Raw genomic sequence first — 22,011 nt, 5'->3', positions numbered from 1 at the left:
GGACACTTTTGAAGAGAACAAAGAGAGGACTTACTCTCCTAGATACCATTACTATAAGGCTATAAAAAATAATCAAGACAATACAGTATCGGCAAAGGCAGAGACAACCAATGGAATAGGAAAAAGAGTTCAGACAATTCAGATAAATGCAAACATTTTTAACTATAATATTAGATTAATGGAGAAAGACTATTCAATAATTAAGGTTGAAAAAGTTATTTATATTAAAAAATACTTCAAACCATCTTATATAAACAAACTCCAGATGGATTAAGATTTGAATGTCAAAAACACAGTTTTAAACTCCAAGAAACCTTAAGATGGCTGGGCACGGTGGCTCACGCCTATAATCCCAGCACTTTGGGAGGCGGAGGCGGGCGGATCACAAGGTCAGGAGATCGAGACCATCCTGGCTAACACAGTGAAACCCTGTCTCTACTAAAAATACAAAAAATTAGCCAGGCGTGGTGGCAGGCACCTGTAGTCCCAGCTACTCAGGAGGCTCAGGCAGGAGAACGGCGGGGACCCAGGAGGCAGATCTTGCAGTGAGCCAAGATCGGGCCACTGCACTCCAGCCTGGGCGACAGAGCGAGACTGTCTCAAAACAAACAAAAAAACAAAAAAACCATAAGCTGGGAGAAGGTACTTACCACATAAACAACAAAAATAACAAAAAAAAAATTTTTAAAAATTCTACAAACCCATAGGAAACCCACTGGCCCATTAAGAAAATGGATGTTGGTCAGGCGTGGGGGCTGACACCTGTAATCCCAGCACTTTGGGAGGCTGAGGTGGGCGGATCACAAGGTCAGGAGATCAAGACCGTCTTGGACAACATGATAAAACCCCGTCTCTACTAAAATACAAAAAATTAGCTGGGCGTGATGGCATGTGCCTGTAATCCCAGTTACTTGGGAGGCTGAGGCAGAGGAATCGCTTGAACCGGGGAGGTGGAGGTTGCAGTGAGCTGAGATTGTGCCACTGTACTCCAGCCTGGCAATAGAGCAAGACTCCATCTTAAAAAAAAAAAAAAAAGAAAAGAGAAAAAAAAAAGAAAAAAGAAAACGGATGTTATACACAAAAAGAATACTTTAAATCCAGATCACATGATCTATCATTTTACACCTATTTGGCAAAAATAAAAATGTATGACAATACCTAGTGCTGGAGAGGATATGGATCCACAGTATCCCTTGTACACTGCTGGTAAAAGTTACTTCAAATACTTAATAGTGGTTTGGCACTATCTCCTGAGGTTGAACCTTCATGTAACTTTTGACGCAAAGATTTCACCCATTTACTTATAAGAATCCTTTGCACATTTATAAAGGAGATGTATACAAGAAGGTTCATTCTGCTTGTACTCCATCGCATAAAACTCGGCATAACCCCAACATCCATTAACAGTCTAGTTTATGAATGAACCGTTATTGTAATACAATGTCATACTCTATAGCAGCATGGTGACATGCAATGACAGATAAGCTTTAGAAAAATATTAAGTGCAAAAAGTCCTAATACATTACAAACAACATGATACCCTTTTAGTGAAGTTAAAAACTAAAATGAAAAAAATTATAAAGTGATACTTATAAATGCAATAAAACTTCATAAAAGGAAAAGGAATGATGAACATGGGACTTAGGATTATGGTTTCCTGGGGTGTGGGAAACTGGGGTGGGGGGGTAGAGTAGCAAGGGAGTGGGGAGCTGCAAGATGTCTATTATTTTAAAGATCCTAGCTTTTGGGGGGAGTTCACTTGTGATTATAGCACAAATAATTAAATTGGAAGGAAATGGAGACAATGCAAAGGAGACAGAAGTCAAGTCCAAGACAGCAAAAATTTATTAGCTCAGAAAGATTATAGAACTTGTTGAATCTTTAAGATGAAAAAAGAATATTCATATATCAAGAATGAGCTCTTTGAAATGAAATATTTAACATCAAATAGAAATTTTTTTTTTTTTTTTTTTTTTTTAAGACGGAGTCTTGCTCTGCTGCCCAGGCTGGAGTGCAGTGGCCGGCTCTCAGCTCACTGCAAGCTCCGCCTCCCGGGTTCACGCCATTCTCCTGTCTCAGCCTCCCGAGTAGCTGGGACTACAGGCGCCCGCCTCATCGCCCGGCTAGTTTTTTGTATTTTTTAGTAGAGACGGGGTTTCACCGTAGTAGCCAGGATGGTCTCGATCTGCTGACCTCATGATCCGCCTGTCTCAGCCTCCCAAAGTGCTGGGATTACAGGCTTGAGCCACCGCGCCCGGCCCAAATAGAAGTTTTAATACAATGATGGAAAAATTAAAAGTGGATGACATTTCTTCTTAGACAAACGGGAAAACTATTGAGAAAAAGGAAAAACTCTATTGAAAATATAAATCTAGATGAGCATTCTAGAAAGTTTTGTGGCGTACTCTATAGACTGTCTCCTTCAACTTCTATAATCAACAAGTTCTTTCTTGCCTGCCTCTTTTACAGACAGCTTTAAAAGCTAAAACCTAAAACCCCTGATTTCTCAGATCAACAGGATGAGGATGCAGGAGCACAGGGATGAAGAGTGTCTGGGTCCTGATGACATCACTGGAAGACTGCACCAGCCTGAGAACTGCTATGTCTAAACTTCTTAGATGTATTTAAGAAAACAAAAACAAAACAGATGTAGAAAAATTCGGAGTTCTACATCAAGTTACAGCTATCATTCAAACATGAGAGTAGAATAAAGGAATATTTAAATACAAGACAATACAAAAATTTACCTACATGTATTCATTCTTAGGAAGCTACAGAAGAATGTGCTCTACCAAAATGAGACGGTTAACCCAGAGAGTCAATGACATGTGACCTAGCAAAGAACAGGGGGCCAATACAAGTAAGCAGTGTAGAAGTTCACAGGATCATCACAAAAGGCCTGCCCCAAAGTACAGGAAGACAGAAGGCAGGTACCAGGAATAAAGATAAAACAACGATTATTTAATCTGTTTGATTATTTGGAAAGTAGAAGGGGTAGTGAAAGACAGCTAGATTTTCTTTTTTTTTTTTTTTTTTTTTTTTGAGACGGAGTCTCGCTCTGTCGCCCAGGCTGGAGTGCAGTGGCGCGATCTCGGCTCACTGCAAGCTCCGCCTCCCGGGTTTACGCCATTCTCCTGCCTCAGCCTCCCGAATAGCTGGGACTACAGGCGCCCGCCATCTCGCCCGGCTAGTTTTTTTTTGTATTTTTTAGTAGAGACGGGGTTTCACCATGTTAGCCAGGATGGTCTCGATCTCCTGACCTCGTGATCCGCCCGTCTCGGCCTCCCAAAGTGCTGGGATTACAGGCTTGAGCCACCGTGCCCGGCCAACAGCTAGATTTTCATCTGTTGTAACAGGAAGTTTTAGAATGGATAAATCAAGTAATAGCAGTATAAGCATATTATTTAGAAATACAGAGATAATTTTCAGAAGTTATTGGGTATTATAAGTTATTTAGAATTTAGTATTAAAAATTACGTGGATATGACTTTGGTTAAAACAACCTGAATTTTAAAATTAGTTTTTTCACATTATATATAAGTATTGCAATATAAACTTCTGATTGGTAAGAATCGAAAGACTCAACAAATTAATTTTAGGAGATCTATATATACAGGCTAAATGCAAACAACTATTTAAAAAAACCTTAAAGATCAGAAGCACAGAATGGACAGTATTTCTTAGGAAATACAAATTTGATTTCAACTTAAAAGAAAAATTATTAACAGTGATACGGACTAGAAATTCAAGTATCTTAACATGCAACTTTTTCACGTTTCTTGCATTTAGAAGCAGCATAAATATTAACCATAATGCTGTGCACCTCAAATTTTGACATGAGAAATATGGTTTCTTAGTCCTTCTTTAAAAGTCAAACCTGTGAGGTTTGCAATGAAACTAAGATTGTATTCTAATGCACTAGATGTTTACCAGAGGTTTTAGTCATAATTTAAACTTGTAAGGACATACATTTTGACATGTTATATAAAGAACATAAAAGTTTCTATTAAAATCTATAGGTTTTTCCAGTGTACTTTCCCAAAAAAGTGATATAACTTAGCAAGAAAGCCTTTTCAGTTTTCTAGAAATGTAGAGAACATATTATATTGCTATATGAGTTTTCTAAAATAGAGAACTTAATTGTAGCAGTTAAGTGATGAACACCTGTTAACAACACTCCCAAAATAATTTTCTTAAATTGTTACCTTCTGAGACTTGAATGGTCAGGATAACATGCTTTAATATTAAATCAATAACCTGGCCTAAGCAAAGAATTCATGACTAATACCTCAAAAGCAAATGTAACATAAACAAAAATAAACAAATGGGACCTAATTAAACTTTTTAGTTTAATTGCCTATACCCCAAAAGCTACTGAAATAAAAATTAAACTTTTTAATTAGCTTCTGCACAGCAAAAGAAATAATCAACCGAGTACAGACCACTCACAGAACGGGAGAAAATATTTGCAAAGTACGCATCTGACAAAGGACTAGTATCCAGAATCTACAAGGACTCAACAAATCAGCAATAACAAAACCCCAAATAATCCCATTAAAAAGTGGGCAAAGGACATGAATAGACATACGAATAGACATTTCTTAAAAGGATATATACAAATGGCTAACAAACATATTAAAAAATGCTCAACATCATAATCATCAGGGAAATGCAACTTAAAGCCACAATGAGATACCACCTTAATCCCAGCTACTCGGGAGACTGAGGGAGAATTGCTTGAACCTGGGAAGCAGAGGTTGCAGTGACCTGAGACTGCGCCACTGTACTCCGGCCTGGGTGACAGAGTAAGACTACATTTCAAAAAAAGTCAAAAAACAACAGATGTTTGCGTGGATGTGGGAAAAAGGGAACACTTATACACTGCTAGTGGGAACGCAAATTAGTACAACTTCTATGGAAAACAGTATGGAGATACTGTAAAGAGCTAAACAGATCCATCAATCGATTCAGCAATCCAAAATGACTTATTTTCTTTTGGGCAGATACCAAAAGAAAGTAAGTCATTAGATGACTACAATTGTAAACAAATGTTTATGGCAGCACAATTCACCATTGCAAAGATGTGGAACCAACCTAAGTGTCCACTGACTAATGAGTAGATAAAAGTAAAAGTGGCACATATACACCATGGAATACTACTCAGTCATAAAAAGGAATGAAATAATGTCTTTTTAGGTAACTTGGATGGAGCTAGAGGCCATTATTCCAAATGAAATAAAACCAAAAACCATATATATTCCCACTTATAAGTGGGAGCTAAGCTACGAGTATGCAGAGCCATACAGAGTGATATAATGGATGTTAGAGACGCAAAAGAGGGAGGGTGGAAGGGGAGCTAGGGATAAAAAACTACATAGTAGGTATAATGTTCACCACTCCGGTGATGGGTACACTAAAATCTCAGACTTCACCACTATATAATTCATCCATGTAACAAAAAACCTCTTGTACCCCAAAAGCTATTGAAGTAAAAACTTTTAAAAAAAATCAATAATCTGAGATGAAGGTTAGGAGAGGGCTTCAAAGGTGGCTGATTAGAGGCATCTCTTACCTCCTCCACTATGAACCAAAATAGTGAGTCGATAATTACATACATATAGATCATCCAAGAGAGAACACAAATTCAACAGAGAAGTGACAGAAAACACCTTAAGGTGACAGTTTGGAAATTTGCCCCCACCCAAATCTCATGTTGAAATGTAATCCCCAATGTTGGTGGTGGGGTCTGGTGGGAGGTGTTTGGATCATGTGGGTGAATCCCTCACGAATGGCTTGGGCCATCCCCTTGGTGAAAAGTGAGCTCTCACTCTGTGTTCACAAGATTTGGGTGTTTAAAATTGTGTGGCACTTCTTCCCACAGTGCTCTCTCACATGCTCCTGCTTTCGCCACGTGACGTGCCTTGCTTCCCCTTTGCCTTCTGCCATAAATAAAAGCTCCCAGAGGCCTCCCTAGAAGCCAAGCAGATGCCAAAACTATGCTTCCTGAAAAGGCTGCAGAACAATGAGCCAATTAAACCTCTTTTCTTTTTAATTACCCAGTCTCAGGTCTCCCTCCCTTCCTTTTTCCCTCTTTCCTTCCATCCTTCCATTTTTCCCATAGACCTCTGGTATTTCTTTATAGCAATGCAAAAATGGCCTAAAACGTAAGGAAAGAGAAGGAAGCAAGGCAGCCTGCTCAGCTACAGTTGGCTGGGAGAAGAGAGAAATTCCCCAATGCTCAGAAAGGCTAAGTGAGAGACTCTCAGCTGTCCACATTCCTGTTGCAGACTTCTACAATCCTAGCCACAGAAGGGTCCCTTGACCCCAGTGGGTCCCAAGACTCACATAGGGAGTTTCCTGGAAGCCGCATGAAGGCACTGCTCCAGAGAGCTCACGCTGCCCCCACAAGCCCCTGAGTTTTGAACAGTGGCAGCGCAGTGCCATGGCCTCCACTCCACTGGATTATGTCTTGCCCGGCAACCTGGGCTGAGGTGTCAGCATGGGTGGCAATCTTGTCCCTTCTAACCACGCAGAGGGGGGCGGCTGAGCATTGTCATGAACCCTGAGGACAAATTCCACTGCCTGCAGCTGCTGTGGCTAAAGACTGCTGTGGGCCGAGGCACAGGTGATGCTGCCTATCTACCGCTGCTCCCAGGGGAAGCAACTTCACTCTCCTCAGTAGCAGGGACACAACACGCTGTTGTCTCCACCTGAACATTCCGCTGGTGGCCTGGGACGCTCACCCCACCCTTATATACCACAGTCGGAATCTTCACGCACCACTGAGGAACCTAAGGGTACATAGCCTGTCCTGGCTCCAGCCCCTACCAGAACCTCAGCGCAATGTCCAGGGGACTAGGTATTGTCCAGCCCAGTCCATTACGAGTGGCACCTGAGCACTCCTCCTGGGGCCTGAGATAGGGCCCACTTAACCTGCTGCTACCACCACAGCTGGCACTCATTGCCATGTACCACCTGTGGATATGGAGACTGGGCCCAATCAACAAATCAGTCACCGCCAAAACCAATGCTGATCAGTGAGGCCCCAGAGGGTTGTCCCACCACTGCTGTTGCCAATTCCCATGCTATATCCATTGCCCAGGGGCTCAAGAACCCACCCAACAGCCTGGCCCGCTGCTGCCATTCCCAGCACCTGATCAAGCTACCTGGAGGCTCAAGAATTGGCCTACTAACACTGGTGCCAGCAGACACACCTTGAGGCCCAGGGACAGGCATGCTCAATCCACAACTGCCACCACTGTGACCTGAAGACTGGCCTACTTGGCATTCCAGGCCCCAGCAAAACTTTACTGCAGCCTCCATAAAAACTGCACCCTAAGTCACTGACGAAATCACAGTCACCACTGATGCTGTTTACAGCCAAGTCAGTCATACTGATCCTATGCTACAACACCCACGTAGAATCAAAGCCACTGTGCTCTACCCAATCAATCCTAAAGATACATCTTCAGGAAAAAGTTCTTCTCTAAAAAAGTAAATTAAAAAAAAAAAAAAAAAAACTGGAAAAAGTGACTATTACACCAGATGCACAGATATCAAGGTAAAGGACACAGAAAACATTAAAAAGCATGGAAATATGACATCTCCAAAGGAACACAATAATTCTCTAGCAACAGATCTCAATCAAAAAGAATTTCGTAAAATCCTGGAAAACGAATTCAAAATTTTGATACTAAAGAAGCTCAGTGAGATACAAAAATTCCCAAAAAACAATACAAAGAAATCAGGAAAAAAATTCAGGATATGAATGACAAATTTACCAGAGATAGATATCAGAAAAAAGAACCACATAGAAATTCTAGAACTGAAGAATTCATAGAATAAAAAACAAAATACATTCAAAAGCTTCAACAATGGACTAGATCAAGCAAAAGAAAGAATGTCAGAAATTAAAGACAAGTCTTTTTTTTCTGATATAGTCACACACACACAAAAAAACAACGGAAAAAGAATTTTTAAAAATGAGCAAAGTCGGCCGGACGTGGTGGCTCACACCTGTAATCCCAGCACTTTGGGAGGCTGAGGCAGGTGGATCATCTGAGGTCAGGAGTTCAAGACCAGCCTGGCCAACATGGTGAAACCTCATCTCTACTAAAATTACAAAAGTTTTAGTAGTTGGGTGTGGTGATAGGCATCTGTAATCCCTGTTATTCGGCAGCCTAAGGCAGGAGAACTGCTTGAACCCAGGAGGCAGAGGTTGCAGTGAGCAGAGATCACATCACTGCACTCTAGCCTGGGTGACAGAGTGAGATTTTGTCTCAACAACAACAACAACAACAACAAAAAGGCAGCAAAGTCTTTGTGACCTATGCAACTCCATAAAGTGACCAAATATTTATTTGAATTATTGGGGTATCTGAAAGCAAAGAGGGAACAAAAGGATTAGAAAACCTATTTAGTGGCCAGGTATAAGTGGCTCATGCTTGTAATCCCAGCACTTTGGGAGGCTGAGGCGGGTGGATCACCTGAGGTCAGGAGTTTGATACCAGCCTGGCCAACATGGTGAAATCCTGTCTCTACTAAAAATACAAAAAATTAGCTGGGCATGATGGCAGACAGCTGTAATCCCAGCTACTTGGGAGCCTGAGAGAGGATCACTTGAACCCGGGAGGCAGAGGTTGCAGTGAGCCGAAATCGTGCCACTGCACTCCAGCCTGGGCAGCAAGAGTGAAACTATGCCTCAAAAACAAAACAAAACCAAACCAAACCAAACCAAAAAATACCAGAAAACCTATTTAGTGAAATAATACATGAAAGCTCACCAACTCTAGCAAGAGAGGTAGACATCCAGATACCGGAGGCCCAGGTATCTACAAATACAATGCAAAAAGGTATTCTCCATGGCATATTTATAGTCAACTGCTATTAAGTCAAAGACAAAGAGAATTCTAAAAACAGCAAAGAGAAAAAAAAAAAAAATCCAGCAAAGAGAAAAGCATCTAGTCACCTATAAAGGAGCCTCCACCAGACTAATAGCAGGTTTCTCAGCAGAAACCTCTTTTCTCCGGGAAGCTTACAGACCCGGAGAAAAGAGAATAATATATTCATTGGAGATAAGAGAATGATATATTCAAAATGCTGAAGGAAAAACTCTCAGCCAAAGTATATTAGTTTGATCTTGCACTTCTATAAAGAACTGAGATTGGGTAATTTATAAAGAAAAGAGATTAAATTGGCTTATGGTTCTTCAAGCTGTATAGGAAGCATGGCTGGGAAGGCCTCAGGAAACTTATAATCATGGCAGAAGGCAAAGAAGAAGGAGGCACGTGTTACATGGTTGGAGCAGGAGGAAGAGAGCAAAGGGGAAAATGCTACACACTTTTAAGCAACCAGATCTTGTGAGAAGTCCCTCACTATCATGAGAACAGCAAGGGGGAAGTTCATCCCCATGATCCAGTCATTTCCCACTAGGCCTCACCTCCAACACTGAAGATTACAATTTGACATGAAATTTGGGCAGGGACACAAATCCAAACCATATCACAAAGATACTATAATCAGCAAAATTATCATTCATAAATGGAGAAATAAAGTCTTCTGCAGACAAGCAAAAGTTGAGGGAATTCATTACCACTAGACCAGACCTATAAAAAATGTTCAAGGAAGTCTTAAACCTGAAAGTGAAAGGATGACATTTACAATCATAAAAACACACACAAACAGAAAACTCACTGGTAAAGCAACACACAAATAAGGAAGAGAAAGGACTCAAATGGTACCACTATAAAAAGCCAGCAAACCACTATAACAAACAGAGACAGAGAAGGGAACGAAGAATACATAAAGCAACGAGAAAACCATTAATGACAGAAAAAAGGCTCACACATTATTAATAACTTTGCATGTAAATGGAGTTAAGTTCTCTTCTTAAAAGATACAGGCGGCCAGGCGCGGTGGCTCAAGCCTGTAATCCCAGCACTTTGGGAGGCCGAGACGGGCGGATCATGAGGTCAGGAGATCAAGACCATCCTAGCTAACACGGTGAAACCCCGTCTCTACTAAAAAAATACAAAAAACTGGCCAGGCGAGGGGGCGGGCGACTGTGGTCCCAGCTACTTGGGAGGCCGAGCCAGGAGAATGGTGTAAACCCGGGAGGTGGAGCTTGCAGTGAGCGGAGATCTGGCCACTGCACTTCAGCCTGGGCGACAGAGCGAGACTCCGTCTCAAAAAAAAAAAAAAAAAAAAAAAAGATACAGGCTGACTAAAAGGATAAAAGACATAATCCAACTATGTGCTACCCACAAAAAATGCACTTTCCCTGTAAAGAGACATATAGAAGAAAGTTAAAGCATGGAAAAAGATATTCCATGGAAATAAAAACCAAATGAGCAGAGAGAACAAAAGGATTCAAAAACCTATTTAGTGGCTAGGCACAGTGGCTCATGCTTGTAATCCCAGCACTTTGGGAGGCTGAGGTGGGTGGATCACCTGAGGTCTGGACCTCGAGACCAGCCTGGCCAACATGGTGAAACCGTCTCTACTAAAAATACAAAAAATTAGCTGGGCATGGTGGTAGACGGCTGGAATCCCAGCTACTTGGGAGGCTGAGGCAGGATTGCTTGAACACAGGAGGTGGAGACTGCAGTGAGCCGAGATCGCGCCACTGCACTCCAGCCTGGCAGTGGCATGATCTCCGCTCACTGCAACCTCTGCATCCTGGGTTCAAGTGAGTCTCCTGCCTCAGGCTCCTGTGTAGCTATACTTACATTAGCTAAAACAGACTTTAAGTCAAAAATAGTTAAAAAAAAAAAAAAAAAAAAAAGAATCAAACCAGCAAAAAGATATAACAATTCTAAACATATATGAACCCGACATTGGAGCACCCAGATTCCTAAAGCATTACTAGATCTAGAGAGAGACTCCAACACAATAGTACTGGGTAACCTCACCCCACTCTCAGCATTAGACACATCATCTAGACATAAAATTGACAAAGAAATATTGCATTTAAACTGGACTTTAGACCAAATGGAGCTAACAGAAGTTTACAGAACATTTTATGTAAAAGCTGCAGAATACATATTTTTCTCAACAGCACATGACACATTCATTCTCCAGAAAAGACCATATGTTAGGCCACAAAACCATTCTCAACAAATTTTTAAAAATCAAAATCATTATCAAGTATGTTCTCAAACCACAATGAAATATTAGAAATCAGTACCAAGGGGAACTTTGGAAGTGACAGAATTACATGAAAATTAAATAACATGGTCCCAAATGACCATGGGTCAATAAGGAAATTAAAACAAAAATCAAAAAATTTCTTGGAACAAATGAAAATGGAAACTACAACATACCAAAACCTATGTGATACAACAGAAGCAGTGCTAAGAGGTAAGTTCATGGCAATAAACACCTACATCCAAAAAGTAAAAAGATTTCAAACAATCTAGTGATGTACCTCGATGAACCAGAAAGAACAAGCCAAACCCAAAGTTAGCAGAAGGAAAGGACTAATACAGATCAAAGCAGAACTAAATGAAATACAGACTTTTTAAAAAGGCAGAGGATTAACAAATGAAAAGCTGGTTCTTCAGAAAGATAAACAAAATTGATCAACGACTAGTTAGCCTAACAACAAGAAGCAAACAAAACAAAACAAACAAACAAACAAAAAAACAACCCAACAACACCCAGTATCCTTGATGAACACCAATGCAAACATCCTCAATAAAATACTAGCAAACCAAATCTAACAGCACATTGGAAAGATAATACACCATGATCAAGTGAATTTATTCCAGGGAAGCAAGAAGGGTTCAATATATGGAAATCAATGTGACATATCACATCAACAGAATAAAGGACGAAAGTCATACGTCATCCCAATAGACGCAGAAAAAGGAATTCATAAACTTCAACATCCCTTCAGGATAAAAACTCTTAGCAAACTAGGCACAGAAGGATTAAACCTCGAAATAATAAAGGCCACATATGACAAACTCACATTAACAACACACAAAAATGGGAAAAGTCGAAAATCTTTCCTCTAAGAACTGAAACAAGACAAAAGATGTCCACTTTCACCACTACTATTCAACACGGGACTTACAGTCCTAGCCAGAACAATCAGGCAAGAGGAAGAAACAAAAGGCATCCAAATTGGAAACATGGAAGTTACATTGTCCCTCTCTACAGATGACAAAAGACTATCAAAAAACTCTTAGAGCTGATAAATAAATTCAGTAAAGTTGCTGGATACAAACAATATACAAAAACCAGTAACACTTCTATATCCCAACAATAAAAGAGCTAAAAAAGGAAATCAAGAAGGCAACACCTTTTACAGCAGCTCAAAATAAAAAAAAAAACAAAAAACAAAAAACCCCAAAAAACACAAAAAGCAAAAAACAAAAGCCAAAGAAGTGAAAGATCTCTATAATGAAAACTACAAAACACAGATGAAAGAAACTGAAGAGGACACAAATACGTGGGAAGACATTTCATACTCACAGGATATTGTTCAAATGACCATACTACCCAAACTAATGTACAGTTCAATGAAATCCCTATTAAAATACCAACACCATTTTTCGCAGAAACAGAAAAAAGAATCCTAATATTTTTATGAAACCAAAAAAAAAAAAAAAAAAAGTCAGAAGAGCCAAAGAAATTCTGAGTTAAAAAATAAAGTGAAGGCATCACACTACTTGACTTCAGAACATATTACAAGGCTATAGTAACCAAAGAAACAAAGTATTGGTATATAAACAAGCATACAGACCAACAGAACAAAATAAGAGAACCCAAAAATAAATCCTCATATTTATGGACAACTGATCTTCAACAATGCCACTAAGAACACACACTGGGCAAAGGATACCCTCTTCAACAAATGGTGCTAGGAAAACCAGGTAACTATATGCAGAAGAATGAAAGTGAGTCCCGGCCGGGCGCGGTGGCTCAAGCCTGTAATCCCAGCACTTTGGGAGGCCGAGACGGGCGGATCACGAGGTCAGGAGATCGAGACCATCCTGGCTAACACAGTGAAACCCCGTCTCTACTAAAAATACAAAAAAAAACTTAGCCGGGCGAGGTGGCGGGCGCCTGTAGTCCCAGCTACTCCGGAGGCTGAGGCAGGAGAATGGCGTAAAACCCAGGAGGCGGAGCTTGCAGTGAGCTGAGATCCGGCCACTGCACTCCAGCCCCTGCGACAGAGCAAGACTCCGTCTCAAAAAAAAAAAAAAAAAAAAAAAGAAAGTGAGTCCCTATCTCTCATCATTTAGTTGATACAAGTATCAACTAAAATAGATTAAAAACTTAAATATAAGACCCAACAGTGTAAAACTAGTAGAAGAAAACACAGGGCAAACGCATCAAGACATTGGCCTAGAAAGATTTTATTAAGATCTCAAAAGCCCAGGCAACAAAAACAGACAAATAGGACATTAAACTGAAGGCTTCTTTAAAATTTTTTTTTTTTTTTTTAAAGATAAGGGCTCCCTCTGTCACCCGGCTGGAGTGCAGTAGTGTGATTATGGCTCACAGCAGCCTCAACCTCCTGGGATCAAGTGATCTTCCTATCTTAGTGTCCCAAGAAGATGGGACTACATGCACTCTCCATCATGTCTGGCTAATTTTTATATTTTTTTGTGGAAATGGATCTTGCTATGTTTCTCACGCTGGTCTGAAACTGCTGGGCTCAAGTGATCCTCCTGCCATGGCTTCCCTTAATGCTGAAATTATAGGCTAAAAAGCTTCTGCATAGCAAAACAATCAACAGCGTGAAGAGGACAACCTCTTAAATGGGACAAAATACTTGCAATCTACTCATCCAATATGGGACTAATATCCAGAGTATACAAAGAACTCAAACAACACAACATTAAAAAATAACCCCATTAGGCTGGGCGCGGTGGCTCAAGCCTGTAATCCCAGCACTTTGGGAGGCCGAGATGGGCGGATCACAAGGTCAGGAGATTGAGACCATCCTGGCTAACCCGGTGAAACCCGGTCCCTACTAAAAAAAAAATACAAAAAACTAGCCAGGCGAGGTGGCGGGCGCCAGGCGCCCAGCTACTCGGGAGGCTGAGGCAGGAGAATGGCGGGAACCCAGGAGGCGGAGCTTGCAGTGAGCTGAGATCCAGCCACCACACTCCAGCCTGGGGGACAGAACGAGACTCTGTCTCAAAAAAAAAAAAAAAAAAAAAACCCATTACAAGATAGGCAAGGGACATGAATAGACATTTCTCAAAAGACAAAAGAAATGGCCAACAAGTATATGATACTCAATATTACTAACCATCAGGGATATGCAAATCAAAACCACAATGAGGAATGGCTATTAAGAAGAAAAATGTTACAGATATTGGTGACAATGTGGAGAAAGGAGAACTCTTCTACTTTGTTGGTGGAAGTGTAGGTAAGTATAGCCACTATAGAAAACAGCTGGGGATTTCTCAGGCCGGGAGGCGTGGCTCTCGCCTGTAATTCCAGCACTTTGGGAGGCCGAGGCAGGCAGATCACGAGGTCAGGGGATCGAGACCATCCTGGCTAATACGGTGAAACCCTGTCTCTACTAAAAAATACAAAAAATTAGCCCGGCACGGTGGCAGCGCCTGTAGTCGCAGCTACTTGGGATGCTGAGGCAGGAGAATGGTGTGAACCTGGGAGGCGGAGCTTGCAGTGATCTCTCAAGATCGCGTCACTGCTCTACAGCCCAGGTGACAGAGCAAGACTCCATCTCAAAAAAACAAAACAGTTGGGGATTTCTCAAAAAACTGAAAATAGAGCTACCATAGAATCCAAAAACCCCACTATTGGTAGTTATTGAAAAGAAATCAATATAACAAAGGGATACATGCACTCCCGTGTTTACTGCAGCACTATTCACAATAGCAAACATATGAAATCAACCTAAGTGCCTATCAAAGGATGAATGCTATATATACACAATGGAATACTATATGGCCATAAAAAAGAATGAGATCACATCATTTCCAGCAATATGGATGGAGCTGAGGTCATTATGTTAAGTAAAATCTAAGTCAGGCAGAGAAAGATAAGTATTTTTCAAAATAGCCAGAAGACCTGAAACGTACCCAACACATATATATGATAAATACCTGGGTGTGGATACTACTCTCATTTGATGATTATATATTCTATGCATTTAACAAAATTTCACATGTACCCCATGAATACGTATAAATATAATGGTTTAATACAAAAAAAAGAAGGAAAAGAAAAAAAACCTTAAAGGTAAAGTTGGTCAACTTGGATAATTTTTTTTCTTGAGACGGAATCTCACTCTGTTGCCCAGGCTGTAGTACAGTGGCACTATCTCGGCTCACTCAACTTCTGCCTCCTGGGTTCAAGTGATTCTTCTGCCTCAGCCTCCAGAGTAGCTTGAGCTGCAGGCGCGGGCCACCATGCCCGGTTAATTTTTGTATTTTGAGTAGAGACGGGGTTTTACCAAGTTGGCCAGGCTGGTCTCCAACTCCTGACCTCAGGTGATCCGTCTGCCTCAGCCTCCCAAAATGCTGGGATTACAGGTGTGAGCCACCAAGCTCAGCCAAAATTTTCTAATCTTGTCTTTAGGAGCAGTTTTGACAGCGGGAGAATACATTGATGAGTGATAAGGAGGAAACAGCAGGTAGGTATTTAAATGTTCTTATTCTGAAATGCAATATCTGTAACAAGTATTTTAAGAGTTAATGGATAAAAAACTGGAAAACACTCTAGAGGTTGCAGTGGGCAGAGATCACGCCACTGCACTCCAGCCTGGGCGATAGGGAGAAACCCTATCTCAACAACAACAACAAAAAATCCCCCAGAAATAATACATGGTAATAACATCAATGCTAACTAATAATTATTGGGTACTTATGTGGCCAACCCAGTTCTATGTGCAGCAGATGTATTACCTTATTAATCCTACATTTCTACATCAATCCTATTTGTACCTCAATCTTACAAACAGAAAGTATTATTATTGCTGTTCTACAGATGACAAAACTGAATCATAGAGAAAGAATATAAGAAACTTAGTCAAGGTCACATAGCTGGTCAGTGGAGGAACAAGGATTTGAAAGCCTAACTCAGGCAGTCTGGGTATAACTGACCTTCTTCCTTAATTACCATATAGTTGTATTGTGGCTATCATGGATTAAGAAAACACATAATGATCAAATATACAAAGACGACTACTGTGAACTCAATAATACTTAAATGAAACAGTACATTATAAAATCAAATGGCATTTGTGTACATCATTCTAGCTTCATACATTGTAACTAAAGAACAAAATGATACGGCATGACATGCATATGAATTTAAAGACCCCTTGTAATAACTCTCTGGGAGTCCCTCAGTAGTCCACAGCTCACAAGTAGGGAGCCACTGATGAGAAAATAAGATAATAAATAACCAGGCTGGGCGCAGTGGCTCACGCCTGTAATTCCAGCACTTTGGGAGGATGAGGCAGGTGGATCACGAGGTCAGGAGATTCAGACCATCCTGGCTAATGCGTTGAAACCCCGTCTCTACTAAAAGTACAAAAAATTAGCCGGGCGTGGTGGTGGGTGCCTGTAGTCCCAGTTACTTGGGAGGCTGAAGCAGGAGAACAGCATGAACCCAGGAGGCGGAGCTTACAGTGAGCTGAGATTGTGCCACTGCACTCCAGCCTGGGCGACAGGGCAAGATTCCGTCTCAAAAATAAATAAATAAATAAATATATAACCAAAGGATATTATGCAAAAGCAGTGAACACAGTATTGCAGAGTTCTGACATGCAAAAGAAACTTTACAGAAGCTTGGCCTAAGGTGGGGAATGAAAAAGCATTTGTTAGCATTAAGGGAGTGGAAATAATAAGCAACTCAGGTCTTTTTTTTTTTTTTTTTTTTTTTGAGATGGAGTCTTGCTCTGTTGCCCAGGCTGGAGTACAGTGGCTCAATCTCAACACACCACAACCTCTGCCTCGTGGGTTCAAGTAATCCTCATGCCTCAGCCTCCTGAGTAGCTGGGATTGCAGGTGTGGGCAATCACGCCCAGCTAAATGTACTTTTAGTAGAGACTGGGTTTCACCATGCTGGCCAGGCAGATCTCAAACTCCTGACCTCAAGTGATCCTCCCACCTTGGCCTCCCAAAGTGCTGGGATTACAGGTGTGAGCCACTGCGTCCGGCCTGCAACTCAGGTTTTTAAACCGGGAATAAAAATAGTATTTTGTTATCTGGCAGGATTATATAAGACTAGAGAAAGAGAACCCAGTTAGGTTTTTATTGAAATAGGTTAAGTATTTGATGTGTTTAACATAAAGCCATAGAAATGGAGAGAAAAGAGATAAACTGGAACAATATCTTAAAGCTATGATAGGTCTCTAGTGGCTGACGCATATAGAGAATAAAGGAAATAGAAAAGTTAAAGTGTCTCTCAAGTCAAAAGGTATGAAAAACTGTGGTGCCACTGGTCTAACCAAGGGAAGCAATTTGATTATGTTGAGTTTGATGAGATGGTAAGTGAGATGTGTGAGAGGGAAACACAACTGTGTGATCTGGGTCAGTAGTCATGTCCAGGGATATGAATCTATCTATAGATTATATACTGCACACCTAAAATCACTGAAGTCCTGAGCATGGCCAGGTTTATCTCAGGAAGCTAGGGAAGAGCAGACAGAGAATGAAGTAACAATCATAATTAGAAAATATGGGCTGGGTGTGGTGGCTCATGCCTGTAATCCCAGCACTTTGGGAGGCCGAAGTGGGTGGATCATGAGGTCAAGAAAGCAAGACCATCCTGGCCAACAGGGTGAAATCCTGTCTCTACTAAAAATACAAAAATTAGCTGGGCATGGTGGCGTGTACCTGTAGTCTCAGCTCCTTGGAAGGCTGAGGCAGGAGAATCACCTGAACCCAGGAGGCAGAGGTTACAGTGAGCCAAGATCACACCACTGCACTCCAGCCTGGCGACAGAGCGAGAGTCCATCTCAGAAAAAGAAAGACAGAAAAAAGAAAATATGTGGGAAGAAAGAGTAGAATAAATTCAGAATAGAAAGAGACCTAGAGGTAATTAACCCACTCTTTTTACAGTGAATCAGATAGGTAAAAACAACCATGGCAGAGAGGAAGTAGAAAAACAGGGACAGAAAGCCAGATAGCCTCCAGCAGACTGACAATCCTCATGGAAATTTTCTCTTTAGACATTTCCCAACTTAATAGTTACCTTAATAATATCATCAGTTCCTTCAGTAACAGGTTTTGATTTGAGTTCTTCAATTTCTTTCTCCAATTCTAAACAATTAAAAAACAAAGGACTCCGGTTCAGAAATAAAGAACATAATTACTGGGAAACTGATAAGTACATTCTTACAAAACCCCCCCAAAATCTGCAAATTAGAATATATTTAAGCAGAATAGTATGATTAATCTCTGCACTCATCACTAGGCTTCAGCATTATTACATGGCCAATTTTGTTTCCTTCCAACTTGTATTCACGTCCTCCTTCACTGCTCTTATCCATCTGATAATTTTCAAGCATACTCCAGACATCATATTATTTCACCTGTAAGTACATATAACCTTAAAAGCAACAATCGCATATTAAGAATAAACGTTATTGAGAATGGCCTGGCCAACATGGTGAAATCTTGCCTTTACTAAAAATACAAAAATTAGCCAGGCATGGTGGTGGGCGCCTGCAGTCCCAGTTACTCAGGAGGACTTGGCAGGCTGAGGCAGGAGAATCGCTTGAACCCGGGAAGGGGAGGTTGCAGTGAGCCGAGATTGTGCCACTGCACTCCAGCCTAGCCAACGAGAGCAACACTGTCTCAAAAAAAAAAAAAAAAAGAAGAAACGTTAATCGAAGTGTTTCACTAGCAAATGCCTAGATCTCAGGCCTAGAACTTCTTTCCAAATAAATTATTCTCTTTATTGCAAAGTGATCCAAACTCCCAAGACATAATTTTATCTTTTCTAATAGAAAATAAGTCTTGGCTTTTAGGCTAAGCAGTTAATATTTGTAAGTCACTGGAAATTCAAGAGCTCATGTGCATATACTAAAAAAAAGATCTAAGATTTTTTTCCTTCTGGAATAAAAAGAAAACTGAATACGGAATCAATCAACTTCAGCAGAAAAATATACTTTAATGTCTATAAATGGAAATCTTTTATTATTTTAACTGAGGAAGCGTTCCATCTCTTTGGGCTTATCTTCTGTCTCTAACATTTCAACTGACTTCTCTTGAAAAAATGCTTTACTCAGAAGAATCTAAAGTCTACATGAAGAAAAAACACACTTAACTTGCACAAACTTTAAAAATCCTCCTCCCTGACTTTAACAACTCAAAAGTCACTGTGGTTTAGAGACGTGGGAATAATTTAGAAATCAGAGGTAAATTTTTAGAATGTTAAATAACAGATTCTACCACACTAAGGTGCACTTGGAATCACTGGAAAACAAAAACAAGCCAATGCATTATTTTAAAAACTACCATTTTAAACCACGATTAAAGAGACTGTGATCAAGATGAATATTTTCAACCCAATACCTGTACACCTTGATTTAGCTTTCTGTATTAGCATCATCTGTTTCTTGGCAAACTTGATGAGGTCTTCTTTGGGCAATGTTTCCAGCTGAAAGATGTGGTCACGTTACCAACTTGTTATAACTCATGTTTCTAGTACACCACAAAAAAGAAATAATGTCTGCCAGAAAACAAAAACATGCTATAGAATAAATCTTCATGCCAACAGCATAGTTTGTTCCACATTTTTTTTTCTTTTTTTGAGACAGAGTCTCGCTCTATTGCCCAGGCTGGAGTGCAGTGACACGATTTTGGCTCACTGCAACCTCTGCCTCCCAGGTTTAAGCAATTCTCCTGCCTCAGCCTCCCAAATAGCTGGGATCACAGGCGCCCGCTACCACGCCCGGCTAATTTTTGTATTCTGAGTAGAAACGGGGTTTCACCATGTTGGCCAGGCTGGTCTCAAACTCCTGACCTCAGGTGATCCACCCGCCTCGGCCTCCCAAAGTGTTGGGATTACAGGCGTGAGCCACCGCGCCCGGCCACATCTTTTAAAATAAGCAAATGCAACGTCAACTCTGTAATTGCTATGCAAGTACTAAAAATTTGTTATGCAACTACTATGAAACACAAATACCAGGGCATATCCTCTTATAGCTAATGTTACAGGTTAACATTGCTAGCTTTTGATTTAATTGTAAAATTAGTGGGTTGGAGCTAACGCTACTTAAAATTCCTTGGAGCTGTAAAAGTATTTCATTCTATTTAAGGCTGAAAGTGGTCACAAGAAACTGTAAGCATAATTACAGCAGCAAGATGAACCAGGTAACATTCAGGCTTTAATTAAAAAATTAAGCTTTACCACTTGAAAAATTACTTAAGCCTGTGGTCTCAGGTTTAAGCTTTACCACTTGAGAAAATTACTTAAGCCTGTGGTCTCAGGTTTCTCAACAACAGTACCTATCTCATGGTTATCATGAAGCTTAAATGAAGTAACTGAGTGGTTAGGTAAGTGCCTGAAATCTAGCATGCAAGAACCTTAGCAATAAACCACTATCGTTTAGAATGATTAAATGTTAAACACTGTACAAGGCCATAAAACTGGACTAATTCAACTCTTTGACAATGTAAAAACTGGAGCCCACAGATCAGAATCCCTTGATCCCTACCCTATGTCACTGCTCCTTCCACTACATCACTATATAAACCTTCTTAAATTAGACTGCTTTGTTTCATGTTCGAAAAATCGCAGGATCTCCCAGCAGTGTTAACCAGGAGCAGGAAGTAAACAAAAAGTCTTTTTATATCGGGGTGGGCGGGGGAGAAAGAAACAGGAAATGGATGGGTGACTGCGTAAACTAAAATTGAGATCCCTTGGAGCAAGGATATTAAAAAAAATTATATATATATATAGCGCCCCCCTTCCCCATGCCAAAGTTTTCCAATTCATCACCCTTCCACTCTTCAGGGAGCCCGCTATTCAAGTATCCTCTTCACCTTAGATTTCCCAGTCCCAGGGGTACCTGGTGAAGCCACCCCATCTTGAACAGGATCCTGCAAAACAAAATCAAACCCAGGTGTCAGAAGAACTCTTTTCCTAATCCCACACGGAACGCGTGGAACCCTTACAGGGATAAAACCTTCTATGGAATCAAGTGGTGGAAAGCCTTGAGAGACAGAGAATGAGGGCGGACGGAGGCGGTCGCTGTGGCAAATCGTATACAAACGGGCTCTATGGGGACAGGTAACCGCCAGGGATGGAGTTTAGGGAAGATGAGGCAGGCGACGGCGGAGCGGGCTCCGGGACACCCTCCGCGCCCTCCCACCAGGCCCACCCCCACATCCCAAGTCCCTGCGCGGAAGGCTTGATGGGAGGCAGTGGGCCCGACCTCAGTTACCTCCATCGCCGCCTGCCTGCCGCTGGCCCGCAACCAGCCGCCGCCACCGCTGCACTTCTGTTTGCTCCAGCCTCTGACGTAGGCTCGACTGCAGGTCAAAGGTCGCGCTCTCCGGGCGGCCCGCCCCCCGCGTCTCCATAGCTACGGCTCCCCAGCACTTCCGCTTACGCCTCTGTGTCCGGGTTAAGGTTCTCCGGGCGGCGCCGAGGGCGGAGTCGGTGTAGACGTTCTACCTGGGGCTCGACCCCTGGGCCTGCGGGTCACAGAGTAGGTGTGGGTCCCGCCACCGCCGGTTATTGGTATGGGAACGCGGGCCAATTACCCTTTGGGGCCTCGGTTTCCACGTCTGTAAAATCTTGTGAGAGTGAGGAGAGCATTGGATTGGAGTACAGGTCCCTCAGCCCCCGGAAGCTGTCTACTAGCCTGCGAGTGCCTGCGGGACCCACAGTTGCTTCCGGGGGTGGCTCCTTAGGCATTTGTGGCCAGCATGGTGCCCAGGAGCTCCGTGACTCACAGGTCAGTGATGAGGTGGAGTACTTACCTGAGGAGGCGTTCCTTGACTCTGGAGTCTATGAGGAGGTCCCGGGACAGCTCTATCCTGCAGCCGCCCGGTACTGATGGTGATG

General features: G+C 41.5%; 1 protein-coding gene across 4 annotated transcripts in view; it reads right to left on the bottom strand.

Moving 5' to 3' along the window:
* GCC2 (GRIP and coiled-coil domain containing 2) overlaps window positions 1-21,545 on the bottom strand; it is a 65,629-nt gene extending 44,084 nt beyond the window's left edge. For 2 of the 4 annotated variants that reach the window (XR_004054336.1, XM_010368672.2), the window contains exons 1-4: window positions 21,386-21,545; window positions 20,985-21,041; window positions 19,512-19,596; window positions 18,187-18,254 (exon numbers count right to left, since the gene is read on the bottom strand). Coding sequence is in view for 2 of the 4 variants with exons in the window: in XM_010368672.2 (XP_010366974.1) it covers window positions 18,187-18,254; window positions 19,512-19,596; window positions 20,985-21,041; window positions 21,386-21,391 (216 nt within the window). In the remaining 2 variants the exon portion in view is untranslated. The remainder of the gene's footprint in view (window positions 1-18,186; window positions 18,255-19,511; window positions 19,597-20,984; window positions 21,042-21,385) is intronic. The other 2 variants (XM_030921119.1, XM_030921120.1) reach the window with 2 other exon arrangements.
* Window positions 21,546-22,011: the final 466 nt, after the last annotated feature.

The sequence above is a fragment of the Rhinopithecus roxellana genome, chromosome 17, assembly GCF_007565055.1.
Source record: "Rhinopithecus roxellana isolate Shanxi Qingling chromosome 17, ASM756505v1, whole genome shotgun sequence".
Classification (NCBI taxonomy): domain Eukaryota; kingdom Metazoa; phylum Chordata; class Mammalia; order Primates; family Cercopithecidae; genus Rhinopithecus; species Rhinopithecus roxellana.
The sequence above is the reverse complement of the archived record's forward strand: the minus strand, read 5'-3'. Positions and strand labels throughout refer to the sequence as shown.